General features: G+C 55.6%; 1 protein-coding gene across 1 annotated transcript in view; it reads left to right on the top strand.

The window, feature by feature from the left end:
• PLXNA2 (plexin A2) overlaps positions 1 to 15,035 on the top strand; it is a 199,956-nt gene that overhangs the window by 149,403 nt on the left and 35,518 nt on the right. The window contains exon 12 of the mRNA XM_062210276.1: positions 1,214 to 1,404. Within this exon, the coding sequence (XP_062066260.1) occupies positions 1,214 to 1,404 (191 nt within the window). The remainder of the gene's footprint in view (positions 1 to 1,213; positions 1,405 to 15,035) is intronic.

The following is a 15,035-nucleotide window of genomic DNA, read 5'->3' as shown; positions in this document are numbered from 1 at the left end:
TTTCCCATGTGGGTGGCAGGGGCCATCTTGGGCTGCTTTCCCAGGTGCATTAACAGGGAGCTGGATCGGAGGTGGAACAGCCAGGACACTAACCAGCGCCCACATGGGATGCCAGCATTGCAAGTGATGGCTTAACCTGCTTCACCACAATGCTGGCCCCACAGATGCCATTAAAAAAAAAAAAGAAAAAAAAAAAAAAAACATTTCCAATCCATGGATGCAGAACCCATGGATGTGTAGGGCTGACTGTACTCCACTTCCGGAGAATTCTCTTAGGACTCTGAGTACAAACCACAGCAGCTTAGCTCCCCAGGCCCACACGGCTCAGATCCCTTGACTCCCTGGATCCACCAAGACTTTTAGCTCAATAGGACACAAAATCAAAGACTGAAGAGTTTGAGGACTTGAGATGTTACCCATGTGGCCGGTTTGTCCTGTCTGGGGAGACCCCTCCTTCCACAAGGCCTGTCAACAGAGCTGTCAGCCTCTTTCTTTATCAGCAGTGCCGCCCGCTTACAGCCACCTAAATTTCCTTGAGGCCCAGGCTGGCTTCTCTCTCCCAGACCCATGCAGTCTCCAGCGTGCCAGGCGAGCTCCCTGTCTTCTCCCGGCCTAGCATCTGGCAGCCCGGCAAGCTGGAGTTTCTGGAGTTTGAAGCACTCCCTTAAGTATGCTCTGAGAGTCATGACACCTCTGAGCTTCAGTTTTGCCTGTGGTGAGGAAATTCGCCTGTCTCTCTGGCAATGAAGGCCATCTGTGAGACTAAGAGACAACCAAGGAGCTTGAGTTCAAAGAAAAGATAATAAGCATGTATAGAGCATCAGATATGTCACAGGCACGGTGCTAAGTGCTTACTGTACAACAGCTCATTCAAACTTCTTAAGAAACAATGATTATCTCCACGTTAGAGAATGGGTAAACGTGGTTCAAGGAGGGTAAATACTTTGTCACACTGCTAGGAAATAGCGAAGCCACAATTAAAGCCCACATCTGATTCAATCTGGAGCCAGAACTCTTAAATAATATTATTTTCTGCAGTGCCTTTAAATGACTTGCTAAGAGGCTCGATTTATCAATTCCCCATCAGTTATTCTTGCAAAGATAATGAGGACCAGTGGTGTTATCCATGCCAAGGGCAGTTTCTGTTGCCAGGAGAGGGTGTATCAGGGACAGGCTCTCGAAACCCACTTGTGACTGTCTCCTGTCTTTGCAGTCCATCTCTACAAGTGTGCGGCCCAGCGGGAGAGCTGCGGCCTCTGCCTCAAGGCCCACAGGAAATTTGAGTGTGGCTGGTGCAGCGGCGAGCGCAGGTGCACCCTCCACCAGCACTGTTCCAGCCCCTCCAACCCCTGGCTCGACTGGTCCAGCCACAATGTCAAGTGCTCCAACCCCCAGATCACAGAGGTGAGTTCCCCAAATTCCCGGGGTGGGAGAGGCTGGCCTAGAGCTGACCGCAGGGCAATGGAAGGGATGTGCAAGTTGAACTTGTGTGGCTGAATTCTTGCTATAGAGTATATTTAACGTATGGGCTTGCAGGGTCCGTTGTGTGTGTCTGGGCAGCCCCTGTTCAGGCGTGGAGTGGATCCCATGCATCAGTGTGCACACACATCAGTACCATGTGCACATGACAAGGGAGGCAGAGCCAACCTGGTCTCTCTGGCAAGCTGGCTGAGCCAGGTGGGGACAAGAAATTGGTTCCACAGTGGGTGAACATTTCAGAAATCAGGTTTAGCTTTTCTCAGCAGAAATGTGACTTCAGGAGCTGCAATTAGCTCAAAGTTGCAAGGCTGAGAATGGAAGAAGAAAGGTAAGGCAGGTACAGCATCAGCCGCTGTACCGTGTCCCAAGGTTTACTCTCTGCCCCAATTTGTTTGTGCACTTGAACAGGAAGAAATAGGCAATTAATTATCCTAGGGGGAAAATGATGTTCCCCAAAATAGCAAATGGCCAGGCAAGATGTGGAGATGATGTGTATGCAAATGCAGCTGCTGCGTTTTGAGTAGCCTGGCAAAGAAGCTAATAAAGTTGGTGACATTGTGTGCCCATCACTTTTCGCGGCTCCTGGTTCAATGACTGGCACTTGTATTTTGGAACTAATTGCATATCCCTTCTGAGGACTAGGAATAAGGGAGGAGAAAGGGTCCCGCAGAGGTCTGCAGGGTTCAGAAAGCAGGGAGGGGCCACTCCTTCTCTCCTTCCTTGAGCTGATGTCCCTTTTCCCAGCCTCATTTTCCCGACTGGCCAAAGCAAACAACTCCGGTTCTGGACTGTGTCACCACGCATTGGGAAACTTCCAGAGCATTCCCACAATCAGATCAGTTCTTAAAAAAAACAACCTTCACAAACGAATGGGTGTTGTTAAGCTACGGATGGGTTATTTGAAGAGGGAGCAATTATTTATTCAATGGGCTTGGCACTGTTATGTTTAATCCTCACCACAAGTGTGGGAAGGAAATAGGCTGACGTCCCTTGTACAGATGAAGATGAGACTCAGAGAAATTGACTGACACGCCACACAAGTCCACGCAGCTGGGAAGAGGCAGAGCCAGTACATGAGCTCAGATCTGTGTAATAATGTTTCAAGTCTCCACTGCCCAAATACTATAACACAAGAAGTGGGGCTTCCCTTCCCTTAATACCCATGCCCTTCCCGGCTGGGGTAGACCAGGTAGATTCAGCACATGTACATGACAGCACGACCCCAGAAAAGAGCAGAGCTGTGGGACCGTGCATACCATGTCTCGGTCCTCATCCATCCACGGCAGGATGCTGATAGTCCAGTGTAGACGCTGGCCCTCCAAGACTGGGCTGCGTCAGTCCCCTGAGACTGCTGGACGTGGCCAGTGACGATGCCTTCCGGCTCTGCCCCATGCCTTTATCTTGCAGGAAGGGACTGTTGGCAGGGGCTGCTGGTGGTGCCCCAGCCTGTGCCCCCAGAGAACCGGCTCCCCGAGCTGCTCAAGGCTCCGTGCCTTCTCCCCGATTCTAGCGATTTCTGGCAGCGGCTGGCCTGAGCACTTACACAGTTCTGTAATTCTTACCACTGCCCATGTCAGTCTCTCTGCAGCTCAGCACCTGTGGTGCCAGGGAGCTCAGATTAGGCAGGGACTTCCTTCTGTGGGCACCCCCACCTCTGCCAGCCCCAGTGTCTGCCCCAGTGCCCCCGCCGTCTGCTCCCCGACTGGCTGCGGCCCCTGCTTAGCCCCAGGGCCGGCTCCTCCTTGGGAACTCCGCCTCCTGTGCCCCTGCTCACTGACCGGGGACTGCCAGGCTGCTCCCTTCACAGGGAACACCCAAGCTGCAGGAGGCTAATTAACCCCCTGAGGTAATTAGGCTGTAATTGATTTTCCCAGTGAAGAGAGCAGCAGGAACCAGAGGCCCCAAGTCTCCTGTTGGTGATTTTCATGTCAAGGCTGTTGAGAAATGAAACGGCCTGGGGTGGAGGGGGGGGAGCAAATCCATGCTGTGTCCCAAGTCTCCCCCCCCCGGGGGGGGTCATCACTCTGGACCAGGACCTGGGGGAGGGGAGCACCAGGGTTGGAAAGTTCTAGTCTCCGTCATCTGGAGCATTTGCCTGCCGCTTGCATCTCCTGCCCCAGTCCCATCCTCCTTTCCCTCGAACAGGCATTTTTCTGTTTCTTTAACTTTTCACTTTTGAAATAATTTCAAGCTTATCAAAAGGTACAAAAATAGTACAAAGAACGTTCCTATACCCTTCACCCAAGTTTTCCAAAGTTAACATCTTGCATAATCATGGTGCAATTAATCAGCATCAGGCAATTAACGTGAATAGAAAGATACCATTTAGGAGAAAGGCCTTATTAATATTTTCCCCACTGCCCACAGCTGTCCTTTTCCTGGTCCCGGAGCCAGTCTGGGCTCCAACCCCTGTGACCTTCCGTGGCCTCCCGCGTCCTTTAATCCCTGCTGGGTCTTTGCCTTGCTCAGCCTTTGCACAGCTGAGGGGCACGGGCTGGTCATTTTGCCAATGTCCTTCAATCTGGGGATGCCTGATGGTTCCTCCTGATTATATCCGGGTTATACATTTTTAGCAAGAAGTACCAGAAAAGTGTGGTGCGTACCAGAAAGGCACAGGAGCCGACTTGGAGGGGAGCCCAGTGGCCACATTCAGAGCACCCACCGAATAGGAGCCCTCAGTTCTGGTTGACACAGAGACGTAGATAAATAAGTTGATAGGTGACCAAACAAAAGGATCCAACCAGAGAAGTAAATAGTGGGGGAAAGTGGAAGCTCTTCTTACACCAGAATTCCAGCTCTCACTGTAGAAGGCACGACGGAAATAGAAACTCCCCACTTGGCAAAGTTCACGGTAGTAACTGTTTCGGGCAAGAATGGTCAATGGCTGCTAAAAATAGTGAATGAAAGTGCGGTGAGAAACAGGGTAATTGCATCGTCCTCAGTTATCTTCCCATGGAGGCTGCTGAGATACAAACAGAGCAGAGACACTTCCCGGTGGAGCAGCCGGGGCACTGCACCCTCAGCAAGCGGTCACAGTTAGCGTCCCCAGTGATGGGGGGACTCGACCCCAGGCGCCCCCCAATAGGACGCCCCGAAGAAGAGCGCAACGTCCTCTCCAGGGCGTTTTTGGCAAAGATGCTGTTTGTCTCCACTCGTTTGCTTTGTCTCCGCTTTCTTGGCTGAGCGCTTCGCCCTGGCGTCGATCTTCTCCCTAAACCTGAGCTCCCACACCCTTCCTTCGTCTTTGAACCCTGCTCTTTCTCAGTGCAGGCAACAATGCCAGTTACTACAGAGGAGTGAAGAGAGGAGGAGCCTAGGGTGGCCTCTGACGGCTGCTGGGGGTGGCAGATTTCCCAATCTTGGAAATAAGTGGGGGCTGCAAAGGGTGCTGCCCTGCCTGTGAACAGAGAATAAATGAGATCCCTCAGACGAGTTCTACTTTAGAGAAAGAAGAGGGTTCACGCAGAGTGAGGTGAACAGCTGTGTTCTCCCTCAGCCCCTCCTTACCCCGCCATCTCCTTGGCAACCAAGGTCACCCCTGGAGACCCATCTTGGATGGCAGCTTCATGTCGGACGAGTTGTATCGCCAGTTGAATTCCCCCGCCTGCATCTCCTCAGGTTAGGACCCCCTCAGGACCCACCGTCTGCTCCTTCTCAGCGGCTGCTGCTGGGATAATGATGCTGGCCCTGGGGGAGGCATCCCTTGGCTGCTCCCATTCCCAGCTGTCGTGGGGACGCCTGTGCACGTGTCACCTGTTCCACCTCGCCACTGTGTTTCTGCTGCTCCGTCCTTGCTTCAGGACCAGCCAGAATTTCCCAGGGGAGGATGTGCTGAGCCACCCCCCAGAGGGGAGGCCCACAGAAAGCACTGCCCGAGAAGCGGAGAGTTGGTAGGATCTGGCCAAAAGGGAAGGGATGGAGTATGTTCTTGGGTAGAGAGGCTCAGGCAGGATGGAGAGGCTGTGGATGCTAACGTGCCAGAGGTCTGCCCTCTGGTCCCAGGGAGCTGTGTCTCCTCCATGTCTGATGCTGCACATCCAAGATCAAGGGGTCAGCACCACTGGCTCCTTCTGAGGCTGAGACGGGAGCTGCTCCAGCCCTCTCTTCTCACTTCTGGAAGCAACGCCCTGGTCACTCCTTCCCATCCCTTAGCATTCCCAGGGCGTACCTGTCTCCGAACTTTTTAAAAGATTATTTTACTTGGAAGTCAGAGTTGTAGGGGAGGGGGTAGAGAGAGAGCAAGAGTCAAAGCGAGAGCGAGAGCAAGTGGGTGAGCGAGTGAGAGAGAGAGAGAGAGAGAGAAAGATGGATCTTCCATCCAGTGGTTCACTTCGCAGGGGGCTGCAATAGCCAGGGCTGGGCCAGGCCAAAGCTGGGAGCCAGAAGTTTCATCCAAATCTCCCAGGTGTGTGCAGGGGCCCAAGCACTGGGGCCATCCTCCACTGCTTTTCCAAGCCATTAGCAGGGAGATAGGAAATGGAGCAACCAGGACACGAACCAGTGCTAATATGGGAAGCTGGCATTGCAGGCAGCAGCCTGACCAGCCATGCCACAACACTGACCCCTCCAAATTTTTTTTTAAATGAGGACATAAGTCATATTGGATTAAGGCCCACTCTAATGTAACCTCTATACAGACCTTGTCCCCAAATAAGGTTCCAGACTGAACTACTAGGAGCTAGAGCTTCAACATTTCCATGGTGGGGGGAGGGGATAAAATTCAACCTACAGGCCAGCGCCGTGGCTCACTTGGCTAATCCTCTGCCTTGCGGCACCGGCACACCAGGTTCTAGTCCCGGTCGGGGCGCCAGATTCTGTCCCGGTTGCACCTCTTCCAGGCCAGCTCTCTGCTGTGGCCCAGGAGTGCAGTGGAGAATGGCCCAAGTCCTTAGGTCCTGCACCCCATGGGAGACCAGGAGAAGCATCTGGCTCCTGCCTTCGGATCAGCGGGGTGCGCCGGCCGCAGCACGCCAGCCACAGCGGCCAATGGAGGGTGAACCAACGGCAAAAAAAAAAAAAAAATTCAACCTATAATAGGATTTCTGAGAAAGGGAAGGAGATGCCACAGCTCCGAATAAGTTTCTTCACTCATCCAATGAGTGTTTCAATGTTTGCCGTGCATTGAGCCAGGCATGGCGGTTGTCACGTGGCTGGGTGGGCCCTAGGTGGGCAGGCAAGGGGATGTGGCCTCTCTGAGTAGCTCCAGCCTGTCCTGGAACCCTGGCCGCTTAGAAGAGGCTAGAAACTGTCCACGCTGCAGGACACTCTGCGTCCTCCAAAGGGCCCAGGGCGGAAACGGCTCGGCTGCACTCCGCAATTGTCTGTTGTATAGCAGGAGGGCTGCAGTAGGAATGCAGGTCTCCAAGCCCAGGCCAGAGCCGGGAGTGGACTGGCCACATCCCAGTTCCGGGAGTGTGCAGAACCACAGCTTTTCGTGAGAAGCCTCCTCCCTGAGCCCCTCTTTGCAACTCTGCATGTTTGCCCCTCCAAACAACCCCGCAAGGCAACTGAAGTTATCGTCGCTCAAGAACTGGCAAGTTAATCATTGCAGTCCCCCAGCTGACTGGTGCAGAACAGAGGTGGGAAACCAGGGCCACCCAGCTCCAGCAGGCGGACCCCACCCCGCCCTGTGTGAGCCTCCTCTTAGCCGGAGGGAGGGAGGGGTATTCCTTGACTGTGCACTCCACCTCCTCAGCCCAGCCCAGTATACCAGGAACGTCCATGTCCAGGATCACATTCTTCTTGGGAGATCCCAAGAGACAGGCACAGAAATGGGAACATTGCCCACCATCTGTACCAAGCCTCCAAATAGCCTTACGGTGTCTTCCTCAGTGTAGTCAGCTCCCCCACTCACTCCAGTGAGTAGAGGGGGACGATGGCCAAGTCTGAGTGATAGCTGGATCTGGATCCCCTGGCTTGGTGGCTGTGGCTTCCTAAGTGTCTCAGCCTGGCGGGAGAGCCCAGAGATGGGACACCGGTGGCTTGCATATGCAGCCGAGAGCAAGTTAGGCAAAAACAGGCTTGAGATGTAGCAATATGAGCCCCCGAGCAGGTACCCTAAGAGTGACTGGGAACCTCCCACTCTTAACATGTGAAAGAATGTTCTTCTGAGTTCCTTACACTACCTGCTATGTGACCCAGTAAGGCCACACTGATGCCAGGCAGCCAGAGTGTAGGGTCAGCAGCCATCCCCACTGACCACCATATAGCTTTCACTTGATGGATTTTTCAACCTCAGTCACTTCTCCAACTCCTCACTGGTCCATGCTTAGAAAATGTAAATTCTCTAACATTACCTTCTGTACATATACTGCAAAAGAAAATCAGTTGTAGAAAACCCTATACACCACCCTCCAAAACCAAGCATAAATAATTTTGCATAGTCTAAGAGTTTGAGATGGTCACCGCTCCTGCTGCTTCCTGCTCATTCTCCACACACCCAGGTGATACATAGATTGTTTTCTCCTGGCCTCTCAGCTTCAAATGCATTCAGGTAACTGGGCATCTGGGACATTGGCAGGTATTTATCCACAAGGCTGCACCTCTTTTCTGTAGGAAAGGCCAAATGCCGCCTGCCCCAGGCCAGAGCAACTCGCTGCAAAGTTCCCAACAAATAAATAAATAAGTCAGCCCGCTCTCCAGAGAAGCAAGCCAGCACTCTGATCTCCCGTTCATTTATTTGCAAGCCTCATTAATATAACATCTCAGCAACAAACAGCTAACGGGGGATGGTGTCAGGATGAATAATGGAGTCTCTCTGCTGAGATAACAATTAGGTTTTGAATGTACTATCAGCCAAGACAGAGCCAGCAAGCATGCCCAGCAGAGGGCCGGTGCCGCCGCTGCCGTAGACCCCTGCAGAGCGTGTGGGCTGGGCGCTAGCCCACTGTGAAGTGTGCCACACGTGCACCCATACGCACGCACACACTGCAGGCTGCGAGAGCATGTGACAACTTGGCTGTTCTAGAATCGGCATCCAGGAATCTCTGGGAGCCAGGGCGGAATGGAACTTGCAGGCGTGAAGTTGGCCCCACTGCCAACTCCGATGTCGGGAAAGCACCAAGCAACAGGAAGGCAGTGAGCGGATCAGTAAGGAGAGGATGACCGATGTCTCCATGGCCAGGCCTTGTCCCTACTGGCTTGTCCTTTCTAGGGGCCACTCGAGGAAGGAGCTCCCTGCACCCCCAGGCTCAGACCCGAGAGGGGCTGACACAGAGGTGACATCAGCCAGGGATGCTGAGAGACCAAGGCCGATGCTGCTCTCCAACAGTGGGGACTGAGAGCTTGCAGGTGACCAGCGAGGCTGTGCAGGCCCCTGCTAGAGGTAGCACTGAGTCCCACCAAGGACACGGCCCAGAGGCTCCGCCTGCACAGGTCAGCTATAGAAGCCAAGCTGCTTTCCCCCTGAAGTGCAGCTAGCCGGGCTTCTGCCCGCATCCCCTAGTCCTAAAAGAGTCAGGAGAAACATCACTGCCAACCTTCAGGGATGCTGGCCTCACACCTTGCCACCTTGCACTGCACGTGGTACCTCGCACAGACCTCCCCGCCACTCCTGTGATGCAGGAGTTTTTAATCACAGCCCAGTCTAACAGACGGGAAAACAAGGCCTTGTGCTGAACACTAGCTCCCGAGGTTGCCTTGGAAGTCCGTTCTAGAACAAGGACTCGGCCCTCAGCTGCCTGATTCTAGAGGCCCACATTTGAATGGGGGACTCACTGCACTCCTCCCTGTCTTTCCTGAGCTCTCTGAGACCAAGAGAGACCTCAACCTGCACCGTCGGAGGAGGCGAGGGAGCTGGCTGCCCCCAGCTCTTCCTCTCCTGCTGCAGAGAGGGGAGGACAGCCAGGAGCCGCACTCCCAGCCCTGTCTTTGGGTCTGCACGTGCACAGACAGGGAGGCCAGCAGGGCAGGCCCACAGCGGGGTGACAACAAGGAGGGCACACGCTGGGAAGCTGAGGGTACAGAGAGCAGGGGCAAAGGCAGAGATGCAAAGCCAAGTTCAGTCCTCCTTGGGAAGCCACAGGAGACAGCCTCAGCCAAGGGGAAGGGGCTGGCAGGCCGGAGAGGGGCCAGGCCCACAGACGGGGGGCTGCTAGCCCGAGGGCTCTGTCCCCCGGCAGGATCATGGTTAGCGCAGGTAGTCATGCAGCTCGGGTAGACCCGGTGGGGTTCTGCCACTCCCTGTGCAACCTCGAGTGAGTTATCTAACATCTCTGGGCTGCAATTCCCACCTGTAAAGTGGGAATAATAATACTTCTTCCTTCATAACTTACGTTGCGTCCTGAATGGAATGAAGTATATTGAGCCAGCCTGCACACTGGCTCCCCCGGCCGCCACGCCCGCCCCGGCCTCCCGCTGCCTCCCGCTCTGCTCCGTCCGCTCCCCAGTGCAGCCCCTGGGCTCTCCCCAGCTGTAATTAATCGGCTACATCTGCTCTCGCCCTTGGGCAGCGCAGTGGCACAGTTCCCGCCGAAGTGTTCAATTAGTGGCTGCAAGAACGAGGGCGCACGCAGCATCACGGCGGCCGCTTTCCAGGTCAGAGCACCCACGGAGGAAAACAAGCATGACAGAGTCTGGCAGGAATACGGATCTGGCTCGGTGTCCGGCGCTCGCCGGGGCTCAGCTGGGCTGTGCGGCTGGCGGGGCGGGGTCTGAGCCGGGGCACAGGGGGCTCCCCAAACCTTTGAGGGCCGCGGCAGAAGACAGGAATCCCCAGCTGGTCCCTTACTCTGCGCCCAGGTGCCATGGTGTGGGCATGCCTGCCTCCTTCCACACCTGCTGGCCGAGTCCTCCTGGCCTACGATGAACAGATCAACAAGTTCACAGGCGTGGCCTGGCCACTTTCTACATGGGTGTGGTCAGCGGCTGCCTGTAAGGCAGGGATTAGGGCTGCTAGACGGAACCTGAAAGTGTTGCCATGTTTCCTTCTGAATCTTGCAAACCACAAACTTTTAATTCCACAACCAGTCAAGATGCCAGTACCCTTAAAGTAAGGTGATAACAGCAACGGGAAGTCCTATTGAGTCAGAACTGAACACACAGCGCCTCATATAGGGGGAGGAATCCCAGGGAGGCAAGCAACAGAAGCGGAAGCCCGGCACAGAGAGCAAGCTCGCCCTCTGCTAGGTCCTGCCCGAGGCCAGGAGCCAGCACGGTGCATGGTGTCAGCAGGGGACCTCAGCTTCACGGGCCCTCCTCACTGCACGCTCATCCTGCAGGCATTTGCTCGGCCCCGAGCCTGGGTTGGGTCACTACGCTCTCGCAGGATGCCTGGAAACACGAGAGCCCCGAGAAAAGCATCCGAAATGATCAAAGGGCTTAGAAAACCGCCTCTTCAGAGGAGAGCCCAACAGAGCCGCAGAAGCAGAGGCCGGGGGTGACGTAATTGCTGTCTTCAGTCACTGCAAGGTGTTTGATGGGGAGGCAGCTGTTCACTGTTCCCATTGGATGAGGACTCAAGCCAGCGTCGGCTTGAGCTGCAGCCAGCGATGCTGAGGTTCAGTGCAGCGTCACCCCCAAGCTCCGCTCAGCACCTGCCTGCTTCCAGCCAGCCCTGAAGAACAGTTTGTCCTAGGGTCTGGCTAGGACCAGCGTTTCCCAGGGAGAGAGAACTGGGATATCTCTGCACGGTTGCTGCATTCCAGACAGTGTGCTAAGCGTTAGGCTGCCGAGAGAAGCCCGAGACAGCGTTGGGCTGTCCCCTGTTGCTGTAACAGAGCACCTGTGGCTGGCTGAGTCCTAGAGAAAAGAGGTGTCTTTGGGCTCATGGTCCCGGAGGCAGGGAAGTTCAAGGGCAGACTCTGGCATCTGCTAGGCTTCTGATGAGAGCTCCAAGCTGCTCCATGTATGGCCGAGAAGGGAAGAGCAGGTGGCTCCTTCAGGAGAGAGGAAAGGGGGCCCAACTCCAGGACAGCTGATCACTCCTTGGCGGTCCCATCCCTGGGAACAAAACACCCCCCATGAGGCCCCACCTCCCCCGCTGCCCCCATTGAGGAATCCTGCCACAGCAGGCGTTTTCATGGGAACAAACCACATTCGGACCTTAGCAGTCTCTGTCCCGGGAGAGTTTCCGTCTTAATGAGGAAGGGGGCAGGTTCCACTGCTCCCTCCAACATCTCCTGGCTTTGCCACTCAGGAAGGCGTGGGTGCAGGGAGGCACAGGGAAGGACATTGCCAGCTGTGAGGCCCCCGCCCCTCCAAACAGCATGCCAGGGAAATTCCTCGTGTTACCCTATACCTCTCCCAGGGCACAGGCAAGGTTTCCTGTTTTCAGTGAGAGCTTAGGAGAAGAGGCTGTTCTGCCTGCTGAGGGAGTCAGGGAAGACTTGCTGGAGGAGGTGTCTTTTGAATAGGGCCTGGCAGGATGGCTAGGTGCTTGTCAGTGGGCATGTTTGACCAGTGGAGGGAATAGCAAGTCTGACATATGTAGACTTCACATCCAATAGCTGTGGGGGCCCCTAAACCCCAGGGAGGGGCTGAGCCAGAACTCTGGGGAGCACCCAGTGCAAGGGGCGGACAAAGGAGGAGCACAGAGCAGTGTCAGCCTCAGACCCTCCTTGACCCCGTGCAGCAACACCTGCTGCTTCTGGCCCTTCCCCAGCTCCCGGGAGAATTCAGATTTCTCATCCCCAGTAGACTGTGTCTGGAAAGGCACAGGGCTGCAATGGGTCAGTAGCTGAAGATCTTCCCAGCTGATGTGACAGCTTTCCGTCCCCGACCCTCTCTCTCCACACCCCTCCCACACACTCACACAAACACATCCCAAACTGTCCAGCCATCTGTTTGCGTGGGTGTCTCTTTCAGAACCACTCCCCTGAAAGAATCCATTGACTCCGTTTGCCTCACAGCACCCACCCCGGGGTAGCTGATAGCCCGGGAGGAAGACTGAAGTCTGCCTCCCCCAGGGCTGGGTTCCTTCCAGGCTGGGCATGGGTGGCAGAGGGATGCCTGGCTCCGAGGTGCTTCTGCATGGGACCAAGGCCCTGCCCCCAGCGTCACCACCACTCCCCGCCCACACCGGGCTGCCCGAGACCTGTGTAAGAGCAGCCCGTCCCACCCTGGCTCACCCCAGCCTCTTAGGAGCTCCTGCCACATCGTGGGAAGCTTCCCGCTGTCTCCCTGCTCCCTCCAACATCCCAGGAGGCGTGGGTGCAGGGAGGCACGGGGAAGGACATTGCCAACTATGAAGCCCCCCGCTGCTCCCACCCCAAACAGCATGCCAGGGGATTTCTTCGTGTTACCCGGCACCTCTCCCGGGACACAGGCAGTGTTACCTGTTTCCAGTGGGGATAGTGAGAGTCAAGGTCACGGGGCTCCCAGGTTCCAGAGCTGGTCATCACAGGCAAGTCTGTCTGACTGCAGAGGGTTCGCTCCCCCTGCCCCAGACACAGCACAAGCATGGCACAGCCTCTCTTCCCTACCCCAGAGCAGCCAGCAGCACGGGGGCCCACTGCCATGCCAGCCAGGTCAGACAATCTGCCCATACCCCAGCCGTACATTGGGGGACTCCATACACCCAGCACCTGCCCTCTCCTCCTCACGTCGGAGGGTGGTCAGCCCCGCAGCTCATCTCGCAGCCTGCCCTGCAAGTCTATAAGCAGTCCCGATTGGCCTCTTTAGAGTACCAAGTAGAAAGACCACGTCTGGCTCCTGGAATGCAGCCCAGGTGTCCTGCAACCCACTGTGCTTTCCAGGGAGAGCCTTGGGCACAGAGTCCTGGGGCGGGGAGGAGACTTAGGATCCTGCTGCTTACCAAAGCGCAGAAGACGAGGCCGGAGAAGAGAAGGGCAGAGCCCGAGAGATCACAAAGGCCAGGCCAGGAATCAGTGGCTCTTCCTTGCTCGTGGTCAGAGCCATTGGAGCAACTGGCCACCTGGAAGTTGAGGAAGGTCACCCTGGCAGCTCTGGGGAAGTCAGCCTATGTGAGAAACGCAGAGAGCCTGTGGCTAGGGTAGCACCTTCTCCAGAGCGCACAGATGGAGAAGGTCTGGTGGCCTTGGGTGCTGGGCTTGGCAGGTGAGAGGACGCCTACAGGATTCCTGGCTGGGTGCTTGGGGATTCCATCAACCTTGAACAAGAATCTGGGAGGGTAACTGGAAAAGGAAAAATTGAGCATTCATTTTTTTTTTTTAGACATGTTGAGATTTGAGCTGCCCGAGAGACCTGCTTGTGGAAGTGGAGGGATGTCCAGTAGCCCTCGGGTATCTGGCTAAGGAGCCCTGGAGAGAGGTTTGGGGGCACCAGCAGTGCAGGTCTAGGGGGTCTTCCTTTAAATCAGGTCATTGCCGCCTCCTGGCTGTTCTGGAAAGCCAGGCTTCTACACATTAAGGAAGGAAGGAAGGAAGGAAGGAAGGAAGGAAGGAAGGAAGGAAGGGAGGGAGGGAGGGAGGAAGGAAGCCATAAGCCAGGTCCCTTTTAAGAACCAGGGCATGTTCATGGCTCAGGCGCCTCCTAGACCCCTAGGTGCTGGCGGTGTAAGCCTGGAAGGCAGCCCTTTTGAGCACCTGGCATCCTCAGGTGCTTGGCACGCCTTGAGGACATGGTTAAGGACCCAGGAGGACACTGGGGACCTGGTGTGGATTCCCTGGCTGGTAGCTGGCACTACCCTCCCTTTGATATGCCAAGATTAAAACACGTGCCAATAATTAACAAAGAAAGTCTATCATTCATAGTAGACGCTGATTCTGCCTCTGAGCAGCCCTGTGCGAACACACCAGCCCACGGTACCCCACACCCGTGGCCACGTGTCTGACCCCACCCCCTGCATGTTGGGAGGGGAAGGCTACCCGGCCTCCCCAGCAGGAGGAAGCCGCCGTGTGCAACCTGCCAGCACCGCCAAGGATCCGCAATGCCGTCCCCACGTGCTACCTGCAATGCAGAAGTATTTTTAGACTTTCCAGAAAGATCTCATTTCACAGTTTTTCTGAAAGGTTGTAATTAACCGCAGCGAGCAGAAGCATATATTTTAAAAATAAAAGTGGGGAAGGGAGAGAGAAGCAGTCCCGGCAGTTTTGCCAGTTCCTAGGTAGTGGGTTCGTGCCATCCAGGGGTGGGGGCCGGTCAGTGCAAGTGGATGGAAGGCGAAACAGGAGCTGGAAGCATGCTGTTTGCTAGTGATGCACCCTGCAGGGTGCAGGGGTCCCTTCCTGAGAGAACCATGCCAGAGGCCTGGGACATCGTGGCTCCCCAGAGACAGACCTGTCCTAATGCCGGCCCTTCCTTCTCCTGCTCTGTCTTCCAACACACAGAGCTGCCTCTGGGCCCCCCAGCTGTCTGTCCCTTGACCCAGGTCGGCTGTGTGGCTTATGGTTATTCATAAGGTGGAAGATTTGAGTCCCAGAACAGGGCATCGGACAAGCAGACTTGGATGAAATGAGCCCCCAGGGCCTGTGTGGCAGGGAGGGAGGAGGCAGCGCCCGCTGAGGCCAGCAGGAAACAGGAAGGCGAGAGGCCTGGGCTCCAGTCCTGGCCGTGCAGCCAACCTACTGAGAGCCTGGAGTCGAGGAGCGCTCCTGCCAGGCGGGAGGACAGGTGGCCTGTCCCAGCCTCGTTCCCAC

The sequence above is a fragment of the Lepus europaeus genome, chromosome 14 (genome assembly GCF_033115175.1).
Source record: "Lepus europaeus isolate LE1 chromosome 14, mLepTim1.pri, whole genome shotgun sequence".
Taxonomy (NCBI): Eukaryota; Metazoa; Chordata; class Mammalia; order Lagomorpha; family Leporidae; genus Lepus; species Lepus europaeus.
The sequence above is the reverse complement of the archived record's forward strand: the minus strand, read 5'-3'. Positions and strand labels throughout refer to the sequence as shown.